The sequence below is a fragment of the Physella acuta genome, unplaced genomic scaffold (genome assembly GCF_028476545.2).
Source record: "Physella acuta isolate Inbredline_101_S28 unplaced genomic scaffold, ASM2847654v3 ptg000608l, whole genome shotgun sequence".
Taxonomy (NCBI): domain Eukaryota; kingdom Metazoa; phylum Mollusca; class Gastropoda; family Physidae; genus Physella; species Physella acuta.
This window is the reverse complement of record NW_026732127.1, coordinates 114,033-135,628: the sequence shown is the minus strand read 5'-3', so window position 1 is coordinate 135,628 and position 21,596 is coordinate 114,033. Positions and strand designations below refer to the sequence as shown.

The following is a 21,596-nucleotide window of genomic DNA, read 5'->3' as shown; positions in this document are numbered from 1 at the left end:
TTGTGTCTGTGTGTCTTTGTTATGACTGTCGGTGTGTCTATGTTTTGTCTGTCGGTTAGTCTTTGTTGTGACTCTCTGTGCGTCTTTGTTGTGTCTCTCTGTGCGTCTTTGTTGTGTCTCTCTGTGCGTCTTTGTTGTGTCTCTCTGTGCGTCTTTGTTGTGTCTCTCTGTGCGTCTTTGTTGTGACTCTCTGTGCGTCTTTGTTGTGTCTCTCTGTGCGTCTTTGTTGTGTCTCTCTGTGTGTCTTTGTTGTATCTGTGTGTCTTTGTTGTGTCTGTGTGTCATTGTTGTGTCTCTCTGTGTGTCTTTGTTGTGTCTGTCTGTGTCATTGTTGTGTCTGTCTGTGTGTCTTTGTTGTGTCTGTCTGTGTGTCTTTGTTGTGTCTGTCCGTGGGTCTTTGTTGTGTCTGTCTGTGTGTCTTTGTTGTGACTCTCTGTGCGTCTTTGTTGTGTCTCTCTGTGCGTCTTTGTTGTGTCTCTCTGTGTGTCTTTGTTGTATCTGTGTGTCTTTGTTGTGTCTGTGTGTCATTGTTGTGTCTCTCTGTGTGTCTTTGTTGTGTCTGTCTGTGTGTCTTTGTTGTGTCTGTCTGTGTGTCCTTGTTGTGTCTTTCTGTGTGTCTTTGTTGTGTCAGTCCGTGGGTCTTTGTTGTGTCTGTCTGTGTGTCTTTGTTGTGTCTGTGTGTCCTTGTTGTGTCTGTCTGTGTGTCTTTGTTGTGTCTGTCCCTGTGTCTTTGTTGTGTCTGTGTGTCATTGTTGTGTCTGTCTGTGTGTCTTTGTTGTGTCTGTCTGTGTGTCTTTGTTGTGTCTGTCCGTGGGTCTTTGTTGTGTCTGTCTGTGTGTCTTTGTTGTGTCTGTCCGTGTGTCTTTGTTGTGTCTCTTTGTGTGTCTTTGTTGTGTCTGTCTGTGCGTCTTTGTTGTGTCTGTCGGTGTGTCTACTTATTTATTTCGTACTCTTTCATGCTATATCCGTGATTTCTATATTTTCTATATTTAACTTTTTTATTTCATTCCCTGTTTATGCATATGGCAGTTGAATGTATTACAATTTATTTCATGCCTAAATGATCCCTATGCCAGTTCAATGTATTACAAGCTTTCAGGACAGGGGTTACTTATTGTGGGAAAAACGACGAATACCTAGGTCAACAAATTAAGTTTAGCACTTTCGTCCATAAACACTTTTACCTGCAGAAAATGATTTTTTGAATAACTTGTTCCTTTAAAATCCAATCAATATTTTGAAACATAGCGCATGATCTAGTGGTTGTGTTTTCTCGTGCTGACATTTTGCACTTAAACATGCGCACAATTTCCGCTGGTCTTCGGCGTAACAAAGAGAGGCGAGGGTAGTGCCTGTCCCAAATTTTTCTATAAGGCTCAGCCACCCCTCCCCCCAATTTTTCTATAAGGCTCAGACCCCCCCCCCCCAAATCTTTCTATAAGGCTCAGACCCCCCAATCTTTCTATAAGGCTCAGACCCCCCCCCCCCCCCAATCTTTCTATAAGGCTCAGACCCCCCAATCTTTCTATAAGGCTCAACCCCCCCAATCTTAATATAAGGCTCAGGCCCCCAATCTTTCATTAAGGCTCAGGCCCCCTCCACCCTCCCCCCCCCCCCCCCGCCCCCAACTTTCTACATGACTCGAGGCCTTAGTACTTTCAAAGCCTGGGAAATCAATCCGTGTTAACGACTTATATTTAACAAATCGCAGCATACCGTCATATTGTTTATGTATTTTCATAAATGATTCAGACTCATAGTTGCTTGAAATCAACCCTGCTCTAACATTTTTCTTACCATTTAAGCTAACTCTTAAAAAGTAAGGAATCCTCTTTAGACCTAGCGATCCATTGGGCAGATGAAGTAGAGATCATATGTTGCTTGACCTCGATATTTTTTAGAAAGTTGTGGTCAGCACTTTGTCCAGCCGCCTTTACTTTCCCTAACGTGAGCTAGGTACCCATTAGAGCTGGGTGGACACTTGGACATTCTACAGACTTGGGCCCAGATGTTTAGGTTAGCAGCGTAACGTTCTAATGCTTGGACCACGCCGTTCCATAAGCTGTCTGGTAACTTGACATAACATTTCAGTATTTTCAATGCACGTAAAGAATCACACAAATATTGAAACAATATGTATGAGCGGCAATGTGTAAATGGTTTTAACATATTAAGTAACAAATCTGGTATTGTTATTAATATTTAAGTTATAAAATACAATGAATAGAGACCTATGCTGATCCAAAAATGAGAAAATAGACCTAAAACAAACAAACCTATTAGTAGGTTCTTTTAATGTTGTTCTTGGATGGGACGGGTGCAGTAGAGTAAACTGAATAGTCCATCATTCAATGGGTCTAATGTACGGAACGTCACATTCCTTCAAGCATAATTTACTAAATATATTTTCAATGAGACCGAAGCGTCAACCAAACCAATACAGGGTTGCTGCCCCTGTTTTTACGAATATTTGACGGACATGCCCAGAAACTGACTTGTATGATGAATGAAACTGTTTCGTTTAAAGCTTTCCTAGGGTTAGGCTCTGACCAAAAGCTGAGTTCTTCGTTATCTCTTCATTATCCTTGCCTGATATTTCATCCATTTCTAGAAGATAGATGAATACATTTCCTTAAACGATTTATAACTTCACCTTAAACATTTATAAATTAATCTGAAAGATTTTTTTTTTCAAACGATTTATAACTTTACAACTTCACCGAAAAGATTTACAACTTTATCTGAAAGATCGATAAATTGTTCTAAAATATTTTTAACTTTACCCTCTGAGATATATAACTTTACAAAACATATTTTACAGATTTAAATAAGAGATTTATAGTTGTACCTATAGATTTAAGTATAAATGCAAATGTTTAGAGTAACAAATTCTGAAACCTAAATAAAGCTACATTACAACACGTGAAAGGTATTTAATCTACCTCCCACGTCAGGCCCTTCCAACTACCAAATCATCAACATGTAATTTAAGCAAGAATTCACGAGTGGCTCGACGTATACTCACCATTAACTTGGACGAATTGTCCAGTCATAGACTCATCCAGTCTCCTGTGGACAAAAGTTGAAAATGTTGTTTTAAAATTTCAACTTGACCAGCGTCCAAAACTTGACCAGCGTCCAAAACTTAACCAGCGTCCAAAACTTGACCACCGTCCAAAACTTGACCACCGTCCAAAACTTGACCAGCGTCCAAAACTTGACCAGCGTCCGAAACTTGACCAGCGTCCAAAACTTGACCAGCGTCCAAAACTTGACCAGCGTCCAAAACTTGACCAGCGTCCAAAACTTGACCAGCGTCTAAAACTTGACCAGCGTCCAAAACTTGACCAGCGTCCAAAACTTGACCAGCGTCCAAAACTTGACCAGCGTCCAAAACTTGACCAGCGTCCAAAACTTGACCAGCGTCTAAAATGCCGTAGTTGCATCATCTGCTCATCTTCTATTCAGTGTCAGGTAGCAAGTCGAGCTGTAAGTCAAGTAACCCTAGACCCAGTCAGGTAGCAAGTCGAGCTGTAAGTCAAGTAACCCTAGACTCTGTCAGGTAGCAAGTCGAGCTGTAAGTCAAGTAACCCTAGACCCAGTCAGGTAGCAAGTCAAGCTGTAAGTCAAGTAACCCTAGACCCAGTCAGGTAGCAAGTCGAGCTGTAAGTCAAGTAACCCTAGACCCAGTCAGGTAGCAAGTCGAGCTGTAAGTCAAGTAACCCTAGACTCTGTGAGGTAGCAAGTCGAGCTGTAAGTCAAGTAACCCTAGACTGTCGGGTAGCAAGTCGAGCTGTAAGTCAAGTAACCCTAGACTCTGTCAGGCAGCAAGTCGAGCTGTAAGTCAAGTAACCCTAGACTCTGTCAGGTAGCAAGTCGAGCTGTAAGTCAAGTAACCCTAGACCCAGTCAGGTAACAAGTCGAGCTGTAAGTCAAGTAACCCTAGACTCTGTCAGGTAGCAAGTCGAGCTGTAAGTCAAGTAACCCTAGACCCAGTCAGGTAGCAAGTCGAGCTGTAAGTCAAGTAACCCTAGACTCTGTCAGGTAGCAAGTCGAGCTGTAAGTCAAGTAACCCTAGACCCAGTCAGGTAGCAAGTCGAGCTGTAAGTCAAGTAACCCTAGACTATGTCAGGTAGCAAGTCGAGCTGTAAGTCAAGTAACCCTAGACTCTGTCAGGTAGCAAGTCGAGCTGTAAGTCAAGTAACCCTAGACTCTGTCAGGTAGCAAGTCGAGCTGTAAGTCAAGTAGCCCTAGACTCTGTCAGGTAGCAAGTCGAGCTGTAAGTCAAGTAACCCTAGACTCTGTCAGGTAGCAAGTCGAGCTGTAAGTCAAGTAACCCTAGACCCAGTCAGGTAGCAAGTCGACCTGTAAGTCAAGTAACCCTAGACTCTGTCAGGTAGCAAGTCGACCTGTAAGTCAAGTAACCCTAGACTCTGTCAGGTAGCAAGTCGAGCTGTAAGTCAAGTAACCCTAGACTCTGTCAGGTAGCAAGTCGAGCTGTAAGTCAAGTAACCCTAGACTCTGTCAGGTAGCAAGTCGAGCTGTAAGTCAAGTAACCCTAAACCCAGTCAGGTAGCAAGTCGAGCTGTAAGTCAAGTAACCCTAGACTCTGTCAGGTAGCAAGTCGAGCTGTAAGTCAAGTAACCCTAGACCCAGTCAGGTAGCAAGTCGAGCTGTAAGTCAAGTAACCCTAGACCCAGTCAGGTAGCAAGTCGAGCTGTAAGTCAAGTAACCCTAGACCCAGTCAGGTAGCAAGTCGACCTGTAAGTCAAGTAACCCTAGACCCAATCAGGTAGCAAGTCGACCTGTAAGTCAAGTAACCCTAGACTCTGTCAGGTAGCAAGTCGAGCTGTAAGTCAAGTAACCCTAAACCCAGTCAGGTAGCAAGTCGAGCTGTAAGTCAAGTAACCCTAGACTCTGTCAGGTAGCAAGTCGAGCTGTAAGTCAAGTAACCCTAGACCCAGTCAGGTAGCAAGTCGAGCTGTAAGTCAAGTAACCCTAGACCCAGTCAGGTAGCAAGTCGAGCTGTAAGTCAAGTAACCCTAGACCCAGTCAGGTAGCAAGTCGACCTGTAAGTCAAGTAACCCTAGACCCAATCAGGTAGCAAGTCGACCTGTAAGTCAAGTAACCCTAGACTCTGTCAGGTAGCAAGTCGAGCTGTAAGTCAAGTAACCCTAAACCCAGTCAGGTAGCAAGTCGAGCTATAAGTCAAGTAACCCTAGACTCTGTCAGGTAGCAAGTCGAGCTGTAAGTCAAGTAACCCTAGACCCAGTCAGGTAGCAAGTCGAGCTGTAAGTCAAGTAACCCTAGACCCAGTCAGGTAGCAAGTCGAGTCTTGATGTGTAGATCGACCTTATGGATTACACCCGGAACCACCATACAAACAGTGTACACTGGGTACATACAGAATACATACCTAGTACTCTAGCTACATACATACACACATAGTACTCCAGATACACACATACATTCATAGTATATGTATACATACAATACATATATAGAACTCTAGGTACATACATATATACATGCATAGTAATGTAAATGCAGATGTACATAATACACTGAAACATACATACACAAAACACTAAACAATAGATACATACATAAATACATAGTTTACTACAAGGGAAACCCCCCCCCCCCCACGAAAGTTACCCCCACCCTGACATCCCCCCCCCCAATCCCCGACATTACCCCCTGAGTAAATACCACCTGTCAATTACCCCGCGCCCAGTAGGACGTTACCCCCACGAACATGGCTAAAGGTACAGCTAGGGTTAGGAATAAGGGTTAGGGCTATGGTTATGATTATGGTTAGCGCCAAGGCCAGGGCCAGGGCCAGGGCTAGGGCCAGTGGCGGAACTAGACAAAAGGGCCACCCCGCAAATACATTTTTGGGCCCCATATATATATATATATATATATGGGAGCCGGACGTTTTCCCGAAAGACACTTAGTATTAGTATTAGTATTAGTATTAGTATTAGTATTAGTATTGGTATTGGTATTGGTATTGGTATTGGTATTGGTATTGGTATTGGTATTGGTATTGGTATTGGTATTGGTATTGGTATTGGTATTGGTATTGGTATTGGTATTGGTATTGGTATTGGTATTGGTATTGGTATTGGTATTGGTATTGGTATTGGTATTGGTATTGGTATTGGTATTGGTATTGGTATTGGTATTGGTATTGGTATTGGTATTGGTATTGGTATTGGTATTGGTATTGGTATTGGTATTGGTATTGGTATTGGTATTGGTATTGGTATTGGTATTGGTATTGGTATTGGTATTGGTATTGGTATTGGTATTGGTATTGGTATTGGTATTGGTATTGGTATTGGTATTGGTATTGGTATTGGTATTGGTATTGGTATTGGTATTGGTATTGGTATTGGTATTGGTATTGGTATTGGTATTGGTATTGGTATTGGTATTGGTATTGGTATTGGTATTGGTATTGGTATTGGTATTGGTATTGGTATTGGTATTGGTATTGGTATTGGTATTGGTATTGGTATTGGTATTGGTATTGGTATTGGTATTGGTATTGGTATTGGTATTGGTATTGGTATTGGTATTGGTATTGGTATTGGTATTGGTATTGGTATTGGTATTGGTATTGGTATTGGTATTGGTATTAGTATTAGTATTAGTATTAGTATTAGTATTAGTATTAGTATTAGTATTAGTATTAGTATTAGTATTAGTATTAGTATTAGTATTAGTATTAGTATTAGTAAGTATTAGTAAGTATTAGTATTAGTATTAGTATTAGTATTAGTATTATCATTAGTATTAGTATTAGTATTAGTATTAGTATTAGTATTAGTATTAGTATTAGTATTAGTATTAGTATTAGTATTAGTATTAGTATTAGTATTAGTATTAGTATTAGTATTAGTATTAGTATTAGTATTAGTATTAGTATTAGTATTAGTATTAGTATTAGTATTAGTATTAGTATTAGTATTAGTATTAGTATTAGTATTAGTATTAGTATTAGTATTAGTATTAGTATTAGTATTAGTATTAGTATTAGTATTAGTATTAGTATTAGTATTAGTATTAGTATTAGTATTAGTATTAGTATTAGTATTAGTATTAGTATTAGTATTAGTATTAGTATTAGTATTAGTATTAGTATTAGTATTAGTATTAGTATTAGTATTAGTATTAGTATTAGTATTAGTATTAGTATTAGTATTAGTATTAGTATTAGTATTAGTATTAGTATTAGTATTAGTATTAGTATTAGTATTAGTATTAGTATTAGTATTAGTATTAGTATTAGTATTAGTATTAGTATTAGTATTAGTATTAGTATTAGTATTAGTATTAGTATTAGTATTAGTATTAGTATTAGTATTAGTATTAGTATTAGTATTAGTATTAGTATTAGTATTAGTATTAGTATTAGTATTAGTATTAGTATTAGTATTAGTATTAGTATTAGTATTAGTATTAGTATTAGTATTAGTATTAGTATTAGTATTAGTATTAGTATTAGTATTAGTATTAGTATTAGTATTAGTATTAGTATTAGTATTAGTATTAGTATTAGTATTAGTATTAGTATTAGTATTAGTATTAGTATTAGTATTAGTATTAGTATTAGTATTAGTATTAGTATTAGTATTAGTATTAGTATTAGTATTAGTATTAGTATTAGTATTAGTATTAGTATTAGTATTAGTATTAGTATTAGTATTAGTATTAGTATTAGTATTAGTATTAGTATTAGTATTAGTATTAGTATTAGTATTAGTATTAGTATTAGTATTAGTATTAGTATTAGTATTAGTATTAGTATTAGTATTAGTATTAGTATTAGTATTAGTATTAGTATTAGTATTAGTATTAGTATTAGTATTAGTATTAGTATTAGTATTAGTATTAGTATTAGTATTAGTATTAGTATTAGTATTAGTATTAGTATTAGTATTAGTATTAGTATTAGTATTAGTATTAGTATTAGTATTAGTATTAGTATTAGTATTAGTATTAGTATTAGTATTAGTATTAGTATTAGTATTAGTATTAGTATTAGTATTAGTATTAGTATTAGTATTAGTATTAGTATTAGTATTAGTATTAGTATTAGTATTAGTATTAGTATTAGTATTAGTATTAGTATTAGTATTAGTATTAGTATTAGTATTAGTATTAGTATTAGTATTAGTATTAGTGTTAGTCAGGGGCGGAACTACCATACCGCCAGACCCCGCAATGCGGGAGGGCCCAGGACGTTTAGGGGCCCAGTTCCGACCAAAAAACAAAGAATTTTTTTTTTTCAAAAATTATGTTTTTCATGCATCTTGAAAGTGGTTTTGTAAAAAAAAAAAAAAACAGGTCTACTATAGCAGAGATTGTTGCGTAGAAAAATATTTTAAAATCTACAAGAGCTATAGTTTGAAACGTAGGTAAACATTCACACTACTTCCATGACTTACTGCCCTTCTTTAAAATAGGGATGCCCACAAAGCTCATTTAAATAGTTTTGTACTATGTAAATTAAAAAGCAATAGATTCTCTGAATTATTATTTAAATAAGACGTACTAAACAATGGTATAGCTATAAAAATCAATGTTTTCAAAATTGATATTATAAAAGCCAAAAATGAAAAAAATAAACATAACGCGAGAAACCATTCACGAATCAAGCTTACGACTTTATATATTTTTGACCAGCTTAGTGTGTAGTGGTTATGATAATTTCTAGCCCAAGATGAGTCTGGAAAATTTGTCTGGTTTGTTCTCTCAGAATTGTTATATATTGCAATGAAGTAGACCAAATTACGCAGGGTATAGATTATATATATATATATATATATATATATATATATATACTAGCTGCATCCCGTGCTCCGCCACGGTAAATCTTTTTTAATGTACCAACAGAACAAAACTAAACACCCCTTTCCCCCCCCGCCCTAAAACCTTCGATTTCCACCACCCCCCCCCCCCCCTCGCAAATTTTTTACAACCCACTTTGGCGCCCCCCAAGGTCGGCACCCGGGGACATATGCCCCCCCCCCCCTCGCTACGCCTCTCCTATAAAACCCGAAAGATAGAATAATAATTAGAAAACAGTATAAATAATAGGCAGTATCTATAATATATACAATATTTCACTTTATCGATTCACGCATTTTTTTCCAGTACTTTAAATTTTAAAAATTTACAATAGAGTTTCATAACTAAAACCATTGCGCACCTAATGAACGTGATGACGCGTCTATAATAGTGCTGAATAGTTGATTAAAAATTATAAGTAATAAACAGTAGGGCCTACATTCAGTGAATAAAATACATAAAAGATTGCCTTTTCTCAATCCATGCTAATTATAATTTTCTAACAATAATTTCCTCTTACACATCCGAATAATTTGCATTCACATTTTGCTAATTATATTATTGCAACACTAATTCCTTCTATGACGAACGTATATTTGCATTCACATTTTTTATTAGCGTGAGTTTAATGTATTTTTAAATTACCTCTTTTGTCAAAATTAGAAAAGAGTTAAATTAATTTGATTTTTCTACCCTACTGTTATTATGTTATTAAAATGTATCCACTTTTTCTGATAGGCTAAACGAAAATGATATTTGACATTAATCTTTTTAATACGTTTTAGCAGTTTGCGTGTATTTAATATTTTCTTGACGTTATGCGAAAGAGTAAAAACCGTGACATTTATAAAATAGCTCTATGCCGCTATATAAACAAACCCTACTCTAATACTTATAATAAGACACTGCGGTGCGCTGAAAAGCACAGCATGGTGCGAATGTTTACTTTTATAGTCCCAAAATCTATAGCGATGACGGACGGAAGGAAGGAAGGAAGGAAGGAAGGACAGACACAGCCCGCTTATATTATAGACTAGCTGCATCCCGTGCTCCGCCACGGTAAATCTTTTTTAAATGTACCAACTTGTGAACAGAACAAAACTAAACACAACACAAACGAACGCAAAAAAACAAACGAAAAAACAAACATAACACTCATAACATAAACACAATTTAAATGCAATAAAAAAGGCATATTGCTCACAGTCTAGCCCGTAGCGCCAAATCGCGCCCTTTCCGAGCGCCGCCGGACGCGTCTGACACAGTGAATGACTATAAAACAGAGGCGTAGCGACCCTTTCCGGCGCCCGGGGAATAACTTTCGATTTGACTCCCCCCCCCCCTCAAACTTACGATTTGCACCCCCTCTCCTCAAAATTTCAATTTCCACCACCCCCCCCCCCTCTCCGCAAATTTTTTCCAACCCACTTTGGCGCCCCCTTAGGTCGGCAACCGGGAACATATGTCCCCCCCCCCTCTCTACGCCTCTCCTATAAAACCCCCAGCAGTATTTAAAATATCCGTGTTTTAACTACCATATTATATCACTTTATCAATTCACGCATTTTTTCCCCCAGTACTTTAAATTTTAAAAATTTACAATAGAGTTTCATAACTAAAACCATTGCGCACCCAATGAACGTGATGACGCGTCTATAATAGTGCTTAATAGTTGATTAAAAATTATAAGTAGTAAACATTACATTCAGTGGATAAAATAAATAAAAGATAGCCTTTTATCAATCAATTCTAATTATAATATTCCAACAATAATATACTCTTACACGTCTGCATAATTTGCATTCACATTTTGCTAATTATATTATTCCAACAATTATTCCGTCTTGCAGATTCTGTATTCACATTTTTAGATTGAGTTCAATTTATTTTTAAAATACCTCCCTTGGCATTATTACTAAACAGTTTAATTTGATTTTTTCTACCGTACTGTTATTATGTTATTAAAATGTATCCACTTTTTCTAGGAATATTAACGAAAATGATATTTGACATTGATCCTTTTAATATGTTTTAGCAATGTGCGTGTATTTAATATTTTCTTGACGTTATGCGAAAGAGTAAAAACCGTGGCAATTATAAAATAGCTCTATGCCGCTATATAATCAAACCCTACTCTAATACTTATAATAAGACACTGCGGTGCACTGAAAAGCACTGCGTGGTGCGAATGTTTACTTTTATGGTTCCAAAATCTATAGCGATGACGGAAGGAAGGACTGACACACTACCAGCAGCGTTATATTATAGATATGTATATGTATATATATATATATATATATATATATATATATATATATATATATATATATATATATATATATATATATATATATATATATATATATATATAGGGGGCCCTAATTTTTTCTTTGCGGGGGAGCCTATTTTTTCTAGTTCCGCCACTGGTGTTAGTGTTAGTGTTAGTGTTAGGGTTAGGGTTAGGGTTAGGGTTAGGGTTAGGATAAGGGCTAGATCTGTGGATAGGGTTAAGGTTATGGTTAGGATCATGGCCAGGATTAGGATTAGGGTTAGGGTTAAACCAATGTCAATACTTGGTTTTAGTTTTGTGTTAAGTTTTAGGCTGAGGTGAATGAAGGTTTTGGTCTTTTTCTTAAGGTTAGGTTTCATGTAATATACAGGTATAGAGGTTCAGTCAGAGTTCGGATTCTAACTTAAGGGGGGAAGGGGGAAAATTCCCCGGTGGGGTAATTGACAGGGCGGTAAATCGTCAGGGGGTATTTGCTCCGGGGGCTAATATGGAGGGGGGGGGGGGGGAATTTCCGGAGGTTAATTAACGGGGAGGTAATGTCCTGTATCTTTACTATATATATACATAAATGCGTAAACGATACTTGCATGCTTACCACATGGCTGATAGTGTTAACTAGACACGGCGTTAGACCTATCACATGGCTGATAGTGTTAACTAGACACGGTGTTTGACCTATCACATGGCTGATAGTGTTAACTAGACACGGCGTTAGACCTATCACATGGCTGATAGTGTTAACTAGACACGGTGTTTGACCTATCACATGGCTGATAGTGTTAACTAGACACGGCGTTAGACCTATCACATGGCTGATAGTGTTAACTAGACACGGTGTTTGACCTATCACATGGCTTACCAATAGCATGACAAAACAGTACAGCTGTTAATAAGTGGTGTAAACATTGGACGCGTGATAAATGGTATCACTTATCTAGTACTCTATACTTCATTGCTGTATAACAAGAACTGTTGAAATTTACATCGATGTGCCGACCGAAAATACATTTGTGACATATATCACAGCCCCCAGCTCCCCCATGAATACGCCACTGATTAGATACCTACATACTGCAGTAGATACACGGTTGTACACTATGGAAACATTCGCACAATGATTACATAGAGGATTATCAAAAACTGGTTGTACACTATGGAAACATTCACACAATGATTACATACAGGATTATCAAAAACTGGTTGTACACTATGGAAACATTCACACAATGATTACATAGAGGATTATCAAAAACTGGTTGTACACTATGGAAACATTCGCACAATGATTACATACAGGATTATCAAAAACTGGTTGTACACTATGGAAACATTCACACAATGATTACATAGAGGATTATCAAAAACTGGTTGTACACTATGGAAACATTCGCACAATGATTACATACAGGATTATCAAAAACTGGTTCTACACTATGGAAACATTCGCACAATGATTACATACAGGATTATCAAAAACTTACTTGAACTGAAACGGTGTCTTGATACTCTTAGCTACAACAAAAAGGGTTAATGTAAACATATATGCTATGGCTATGGCTATGGCTATGGCTATGGCTATGGCTATGGCTATGGCTATGGCTATGGCTATGGCTATGGCTATGGCTATGGCTATGGCTATGGCTATGGCTATGGCTATGGCTATGGCTATGGCTATGGCTATGGCTATGGCTATGGCTACGGCTATGGCTACGGCTACGGCTATGGCTACGGCTATGGCTACGGCTATGGCTACGGCTATGGCTACGGCTATGGCTACGGCTATGGCTACGGCTTCGGCTACGGCTACGGCTACGGCTACGGCTACGGCTACGGCTACGGCTACGGCTACGGCTACGGCTACGGCTACCTCCTACTATCATCTACCTCCCATCATCTACCCCCTATCATCTACCCCCTTATCATCTACCCCCCCATATCGTCTACCCCCTATCATCTACCCCCCATATCGTCTACCCCCTATCATCTACCCCCTATCATCTACCCCCTATCATCTACCCCCTATCATCTACCCCCTATCATCTACCCCTATATCGTCTACCCTCTATCATCTACCCCCTATCATCTACCCTTATCATCTACCCCCCTATCATCTACCCCTATATCGTCTACCCTTTATCATCTACCCCCTATCATCTACCCCCATATCGTCTACCCCCTATCATCTACCCTTATATCGTCTACCCCCTATCATCTACCCTTATCATCTACCCCCTATCATCTACCCCTTATCATCTACCCCCTATCATCTACCCCCTATCATCTACCCCCTATCATCTACCCTTTATCCTCTACCCTTTATCCTCTACCCCCTTATCATTTACTCCCTATTAACTACCCCCTATCAACTACCCCCCTATCAACTACCCCCCTATCAGCTACCCCCTATCAACTACCCCCTCCCTATCAACTACCCCCCTATCATCTACCCCCCCCCCCTATAAACTACCCCCCCCCTATCTTCTCCGCCTTACACTAAGTACAAACCTCTCCTTCTAAACACCACCACCGCTAGACAAAGGACCATGACGGCAAGCACCAGAATGACTGACACCACCACGTCTTTGATCACATCCTCAGTGCTAGAGTCTTCTGTGAGAGAAAAGGTTTCGTTCACAGTCGATTAGTGTAACAGTCAAGTATCAATGGTTAGAGTCAAGTATGAATGGTTAGAGTCAAGTTTGGGGTGGTTAGAGTCAAGTTTGGGGTGGTTAGAGTCAGAAATGGTTAGAACTTAGTAAGTCCTTCTAGGCTTCGCCCTTACACTACGTATAAGAATTGTAGCCAATGACCTGTTATAAGTGTTAGAATGAAAGTCAAATTCTGGATTCTGATGGTGATTTGCCCAAAGTCTGGCGCCGAAACGTTCGAGATGGTGATGTTGAAGTGGTATGTTGAGTTCCAATCCTCTGGCTCTATCCACTCAACCACCACATTGGGCACAATCAGGTTGTCTTTTGTCACATCTATGGATATCTGTTTGTGTCTGGTTGCCATGGTGACGCACAGAGTCAGCCGAACCGTTTCCCCGATCTTTGCCACTGCTGTCATGTGTGCAAGCTGACTGGAACAAAGTCTCGGTCCAGCTAAAATATACAGGTAGCAGGGTAAAGTCTCGGTCCAGCTAAAATATACAGGTAGCAGGGTAAAGTCTCGGTCCAGCTAAAATATACAGGTAGCAGGGTAAAGTCTCGGTCCAGCTAAAATATACAGGTAGCAGGGTAAAGTCTCGGTCCAGCTAAAATATACAGGTAGCAGGGTAAAGTCTCGGTCCAGCTAAAATATACAGGTAGCAGGGTAAAGTCTCGGTCCAGCTAAAATATACAGGTAGCAGGGTAAAGTCTCGGTCCAGCTAAAATATACAGGTAGCAGGGTAATCAAAGTCTCGGTCCAGCTAAAATATACAGGTAGCAGGGTAAAGTCTCGGTCCAGCTAAAATATACAGGTAGCAGGGTAATCAAAGTCTCGGTCCAGCTAAAATATACAGGTAGCAGGGTAATCAAAGTCTCGGTCCAGCTAAAATATACAGGTAGCAGGGTAATCAAAGTCTCGGTCCAGCTAAAATATACAGGTAGCAGGGTAAAGTCTCGGTCCAGCTAAAATATACAGGTAGCAGGGTAAAGTCTCGGTCCAGCTAAAATATACAGGTAGCAGGGTAATCAAAGTCTCGGTCCAGCTAAAATATACAGGTAGCAGGGTAAAGTCTCGGTCCAGCTAAAATATACATGTAGCAGGGTAACCAAAGTCTCGGTCCAGCTAAAATATACAGGTAGCAGGGTAATCAAAGTCTCGGTCCAGCTAAAATATACAGGTAGCAGGGTAACGTCTCGGTCCAGCTAAAATATACAGGTAGCAGGGTAATCAAAGTCTCGGTCTAGCTAAAATATACAGGTAGCAGGGTAATCAAAGTCTCGATCCAGCTAAAATATACAGGTAGCAGGGTAAAGTCTCGGTCCAGCTAAAATATACAGGTAGCAGGGTAATCAAAGTCTCGGTCCAGCTAAAATATACAGGTAGCAGGGTAAAGTCTCGGTCCAGCTAAAATATACAGGTAGCAGGGTAAAGTCTCGGTCCAGCTAAAATATACAGGTAGCAGGGTAATCAAAGTATCGGTCCAGCTAAAATATACAGGTAGCAGGGTAAAGTCTCGGTCCAGCTAAAATATACAGGTAGCAGGGTAACCAAAGTCTCGGTCCAGCTTAAATATACAGGTAGCAGGGTAATCAAAGTCTCGGTCCAGCTAAAATATACAGGTAGCAGGGTAAAGTCTCGGTCCAGCTAAAATATACAGGTAGCAGGGTAATCAAAGTCTCGGTCTAGCTAAAATATACAGGTAGCAGGGTAATCAAAGTCTCGATCCAGCTAAAATATACAGGTAGCAGGGTAAAGTCTCGGTCCAGCTAAAATATACAGGTAGCAGGGTAAAGTCTCGGTCCAGCTAAAATATACAGGTAGCAGGGTAAAGTCTCGGTCCAGCTAAAATATACAGGTAGCAGGGTAATCAAAGTCTCGGTCCAGCTAAAATATACAGGTAGCAGGGTAATCAAAGTCTCGGTCCAGCTAAAATATACAGGTAGCAGGGTAATCAAAGTCTCGGTCCAGCTAAAATATACAGGTAGCAGGGTAATCAAAGTCTCGGTCCAGCTAAAATATACAGGTAGCAGGGTAATCAAAGTCTCGGTCCAGCTAAAATATACAGGTAGCAGGGTAAAGTCTCGGTCCAGCTAAAATATACAGGTAGCAGGGTAATCAAAGTCTCGGTCCAGCTAAAATATACAGGTAGCAGGGTAAAGTCTCGGTCCAGCTAAAATATACAGGTAGCAGGGTAACCAAAGTCTCGGTCCAGCTAAAATATACAGGTAGCAGGGTAATCAAAGTCTCGGTCCAGCTAAAATATACAGGTAGCAGGGTAACGTCTCGGTCCAGCTAAAATATACAGGTAGCAGGGTAAAGTCTCGGTCCAGCTAAAATATACAGGTAGCAGGGTAACCAAAGTCTCGGTCCAGCTAAAATATACAGGTAGCAGGGTAATCAAAGTCTCGGTCCAGCTAAAATATACAGGTAGCAGGGTAATCAAAGTCTCGGTCCAGCTAAAATATACAGGTAGCAGGGTAAAGTCTCGGTCCAGCTAAAATATACAGGTAGCAGGGTAAAGTCTCGGTCCAGCTAAAATATACAGGTAGCAGGGTAATCAAAGTCTCGGTCCAGCTAAAATATACAGGTAGCAGGGTAAAGTCTCGGTCCAGCTAAAATATACAGGTAGCAGGGTAACCAAAGTCTCGGTCCAGCTAAAATATACAGGTAGCAGGGTAATCAAAGTCTCGGTCCAGCTAAAATATACAGGTAGCAGGGTAACGTCTCGGTCCAGCTAAAATATACAGGTAGCAGGGTAAAGTCTCGGTCCAGCTAAAATATACAGGTAGCAGGGTAACCAAAGTCTCGGTCCAGCTAAAATATACAGGTAGCAGGGTAATCAAAGTCTCGGTCCAGCTAAAATATACAGGTAGCAGGGTAATCAAAGTCTCGGTCCAGCTAAAATATACAGGTAGCAGGGTAATCAAAGTCTCGGTCTAGCTAAAATATACAGGTAGCAGGGTAATCAAAGTCTCGATCCAGCTAAAATATACAGGTAGCAGGGTAAAGTCTCGGTCCAGCTAAAATATACAGGTAGCAGGGTAAAGTCTCGGTCCAGCTAAAATATACAGGTAGCAGGGTAAAGTCTCGGTCCAGCTAAAATATACAGGTAGCAGGGTAATCAAAGTCTCGGTCCAGCTAAAATATACAGGTAGCAGGGTAATCAAAGTCTCGGTCCAGCTAAAATATACAGGTAGCAGGGTAATCAAAGTCTCGGTCCAGCTAAAATATACAGGTAGCAGGGTAATCAAAGTCTCGGTCCAGCTAAAATATACAGGTAGCAGGGTAATCAAAGTCTCGGTCCAGCTAAAATATACAGGTAGCAGGGTAAAGTCTCGGTCCAGCTAAAATATACAGGTAGCAGGGTAATCAAAGTCTCGGTCCAGCTAAAATATACAGGTAGCAGGGTAAAGTCTCGGTCCAGCTAAAATATACAGGTAGCAGGGTAACCAAAGTCTCGGTCCAGCTAAAATATACAGGTAGCAGGGTAATCAAAGTCTCGGTCCAGCTAAAATATACAGGTAGCAGGGTAACGTCTCGGTCCAGCTAAAATATACAGGTAGCAGGGTAAAGTCTCGGTCCAGCTAAAATATACAGGTAGCAGGGTAACCAAAGTCTCGGTCCAGCTAAAATATACAGGTAGCAGGGTAATCAAAGTCTCGGTCCAGCTAAAATATACAGGTAGCAGGGTAATCAAAGTCTCGGTCCAGCTAAAATATACAGGTAGCAGGGTAAAGTCTCGGTCCAGCTAAAATATACAGGTAGCAGGGTAAAGTCTCGGTCCAGCTAAAATATACAGGTAGCAGGGTAATCAAAGTCTCGGTCCAGCTAAAATATACAGGTAGCAGGGTAAAGTCTCGGTCCAGCTAAAATATACAGGTAGCAGGGTAACCAAAGTCTCGGTCCAGCTAAAATATACAGGTAGCAGGGTAATCAAAGTCTCGGTCCAGCTAAAATATACAGGTAGCAGGGTAACGTCTCGGTCCAGCTAAAATATACAGGTAGCAGGGTAAAGTCTCGGTCCAGCTAAAATATACAGGTAGCAGGGTAACCAAAGTCTCGGTCCAGCTAAAATATACAGGTAGCAGGGTAATCAAAGTCTCGGTCCAGCTAAAATATACAGGTAGCAGGGTAATCAAAGTCTCGGTCCAGCTAAAATATACAGGTAGCAGGGTAATCAATGTCTCAGGGTAATATCTGTGTGGGTTATTAATAGAATGTTAAATGTTGCTTTTAGTAAGTAAATATGGTCATGGACAAATTATTTTCTATAAATTTGAAAACAGTTTAAAAAATGGTTGTTTAAATGACAATAGGTAGCCTTTGTAGTTTTCCTGTGTAAGAATGTGTGAAATAACAATAGGTAGTGCAGTGGCGGAACTATAAAAAAGGGCCACCCCGCAAAGAAATATTTTGGGCCCCATATATATATATATATATATATATATATATATATATATATATATATATATATATATATATATATATATATATATATATATATATATATATATATATATATATATATATATATATATATATATATATATATATTTATATTTATATAAACAAAATACGAAAATACCAACATAGAGTACTCATTTCGGACTTGTTCGAGTTTTTAGAAAAATTCTTAGTTTTGAAAAAAAAAATTAAAACAAGTTACAACAACACGTCATTTGTATGAGTGCTATTAGTCTGTTGTGCAAATATCTCTCTCTCTCTCTCTCTCTCTCTCTCTCTCTCTCTCTCTCTCTCTCTCTTTTGTTTTATAATATATTTATTTCATTTTTCTTTTTAAATAATTTTTTTTTAACCTTTCTTTTTTATTTTTTTTTTGATGTTTGAAATCGTGTAAAGATGTAAAGTAAAGTTTCACTTTTAAACCTGACGGTCTGTGGGGCAAGTGAAGTAGAGTTCACTTGTTTCAGTGACCTCGGCATATGAAGAGATAGTGTGGTCAGCACTATGCACAGCCGCCTTTACTTTCCCTAACGTGAGTTAGGTACCCATCAAGGTTGGGTGGACTCAGGGACGGTTTACTGACTTCAACCCGGATTCGAACTCGAGACTTTCGGGTTATCAGTCCAGCTCTCTGCAGCTAGACCCGCTAGACCACTCCGTCCCCTCTGTTAAGAAAATCTCTGTTTAAATCTGTTGTTTATGATGCTTCCTGTAAGTTGGTAGGTCAAAAGAATATGAAGCATGAAAGCTTCGTATTTGTAATGGTTTCTTGCGTTATGTTTATGTTCATGTTTTTTGTATTTATATTATTAGTTTTAAATACATTTCATTTTTACGCTTTGTCATTCTTTATTATGTTTTTTAAAATAATAATTAAGAGAAGTAATTGCTCTTTAATTTGTTTAGTGCAAATCTATTAAAAGGTGCGAGCACACATATTTGACTATTTAAAAAAGGGAGATAAGTCATCGAAGTGGTTAGAACGTTTACCTATCTGTGTGTTTGATTGTAGGAGAAAGAGGACTCGGGATGTTGTCTATAGAATAAAGATAATGAAACCGCAGCTACAGTCTTCTTTTTACAAAACTCAACCATCAAGTCAAAAATGCAAGAAAATTATATTTTTTTAATTGTAAAAAAATTGATTATGGTCGGCTGCGGGCCCCTAAACGGCCCGGGCCCCCCCCCCCCCCCGCATTGCGGGGTCTGGCGGCACTGTAGTTCCGCCCCTGAGGTAGTGTATGTAGTTTTCCTGTGTCAACAGGCCAACAGAAATATTAATTGCTATAATTTTGCGAAGGTGTTTCGACCACGCCCTTGTTCGAATGCGACAAATGCCCGAAAGCCACTTGCCCGAAGGCCTTGCCCGAAAAAATGTTAACATTATAGATTACCGAATGGTCATTCCTAATCAATTTAAAATTTTTTTGAAATTATGATAAACGATTCATACCTAAACAAAAATAAAGGAAACAAAATTTATAGTGTATATTATCACGCAGAAATTATTAATTAATTTGTATTTGCTATATAAAAAGTGTACAAACACATTTTCTTCTCTATCTATAAAACAAGACAAAATTAGAATTTTGATAAATCACCGATTTTTAAAATGAATCTCAATTTCTTTATTAAGTAATCACTAACACACTGTCTAAACAGGGTGCATTTAACGGAGATCAAACAAGGGGTTCAAAAAAATGTAAAGACACCGACGCCAACATCACATTACATTTATAAAAAAAAATTTTTTACAGCCCACACGTTGTTTGACCGTATGGAGAAGGATTTTTTTACAGTCAACACGGTGTAGATATAGAAATAGAAGTAGAAGTAGAAGTAGATGTAGATGTAGATGATGATGATGTAGATGTAGATGTAGATGTAGATGTAGATGTAGATGTAGATGTAGATGTAGATGTAGATGTAGATGTAGATGTAGATGTAGATGTAGATGTAGATGTAGATGTAGATGTAGATGTAGATGTAGATGTAGATGTAGATGTAGATGTAGATGTAGATGTAGATGTAGATTAGATGTAGATGTAAATGTAGATGTAAATGTAGATGTAAATGTAGATGTAGATGTAGATGTAGATGTAGATGTAGATGTAGATGTAGATGTAGATGATGTAGATGTAGATGTAGATGTAGATGTAGATGTAGATGTAGATGTAGATGTAGATGTAGATGTAGATGTAGATGTAGATGTAGATGTAGATGTAGATGTAGATGTAGATGTAGATGTAGATGTAGATGTAGATGTAGATGTAGATGTAGATGTAGATGTAGATGTAGATGTAGATGTAGATGTAGATGTAGATGTAGATGTAGATGTAGATGTAGATGTAGATGTAGATGTAGATGTAGATGTAGATGTAGATGTAGATGTAGATGTAGATGTAGATGTAGATGTAGATGTAGATGTAGATGTAGATGTAGATGTAGATGTAGATGTAGATGTAGATGTAGATGTAGATGTAGATGTAGATGTAGATGTAGATGTAGATGTAGATGTAGATGTAGATGTAGATGTAGATGTAGATGTAGATGTAGATGTAGATGTAGATGTAGATGTAGATGTAGATGTAGATGTAGATGTAGATGTAGATGTAGATGTAGATGTAGATGTAGATGTAGATGTAGATGTAGATGTAGATGTAGATGTAGATGTAGATGTAGATGTAGATGTAGATGTAGATGTAGATGTAGATGTAGATGTAGATGTAGATGTAGATGTAGATGTAGATGTAGATGTAGATGTAGATGTAGATGTAGATGTAGATGTAGATGTAGATGTAGATGTAGATGTAGATGTAGATGTAGATGTAGATGTAGATGTAGATGTAGATGTAGATGTAGATGTAGATGTAGATGTAGATGTAGATGTAGATGTAGATGTAGATGTAGATGTAGATGTAGATGTAGATGTAGATGTAGATGTAGAGATGTAGATGTAGATGTAGATGTAGATGTAGATGTAGATGTAGATGTAGATGTAGATGTAGATGTAGATGTAGATGTAGATGTAGATGTAGATGTAGATGTAGATGTAGATGTAGATGTAGATGTAGATGTAGATGTAGATGTAGATGTAGATGTAGATGTAGATGTAGATGTAGATGTAGATGTAGATGTAGATGTAGATGTAGATGTAGATGTAGATGTAGATGTAGATGTAGATGTAGATGTAGATGTAGATGTAGATGTAGATGTAGATGTAGATGTAGATGTAGATGTAGATGTAGATGTAGATGTAGATGTAGATGTAGATGTAGATGTAGATGTAGATGTAGATGTAGATGTAGATGTAGATGTAGATGTAGAT

At 38.3% G+C, this 21,596-nt stretch overlaps 1 protein-coding gene across 4 annotated transcripts in view; it reads right to left on the bottom strand.

The window, feature by feature from the left end:
* Positions 1 to 1,688: 1,688 nt before the first annotated feature.
* The window catches only part of LOC131947841 (uncharacterized), a 33,470-nt gene continuing 13,562 nt past the window's right edge, over positions 1,689 to 21,596 (bottom strand). For 2 of the 4 annotated variants that reach the window (XM_059309196.1, XM_059309200.1), the window contains exons 4-8: positions 13,963 to 14,256; positions 13,658 to 13,762; positions 12,634 to 12,664; positions 3,026 to 3,069; positions 1,689 to 2,607 (exon numbers count right to left, since the gene is read on the bottom strand). In XM_059309196.1, coding sequence (XP_059165179.1) covers positions 2,522 to 2,607; positions 3,026 to 3,069; positions 12,634 to 12,664; positions 13,658 to 13,762; positions 13,963 to 14,256 — 560 coding nt within the window. In that variant the 3' untranslated portion in view covers positions 1,689 to 2,521. The remainder of the gene's footprint in view (positions 2,608 to 3,025; positions 3,070 to 12,633; positions 12,665 to 13,657; positions 13,763 to 13,962; positions 14,257 to 21,596) is intronic. The other 2 variants (XM_059309198.1, XM_059309199.1) reach the window with 2 other exon arrangements.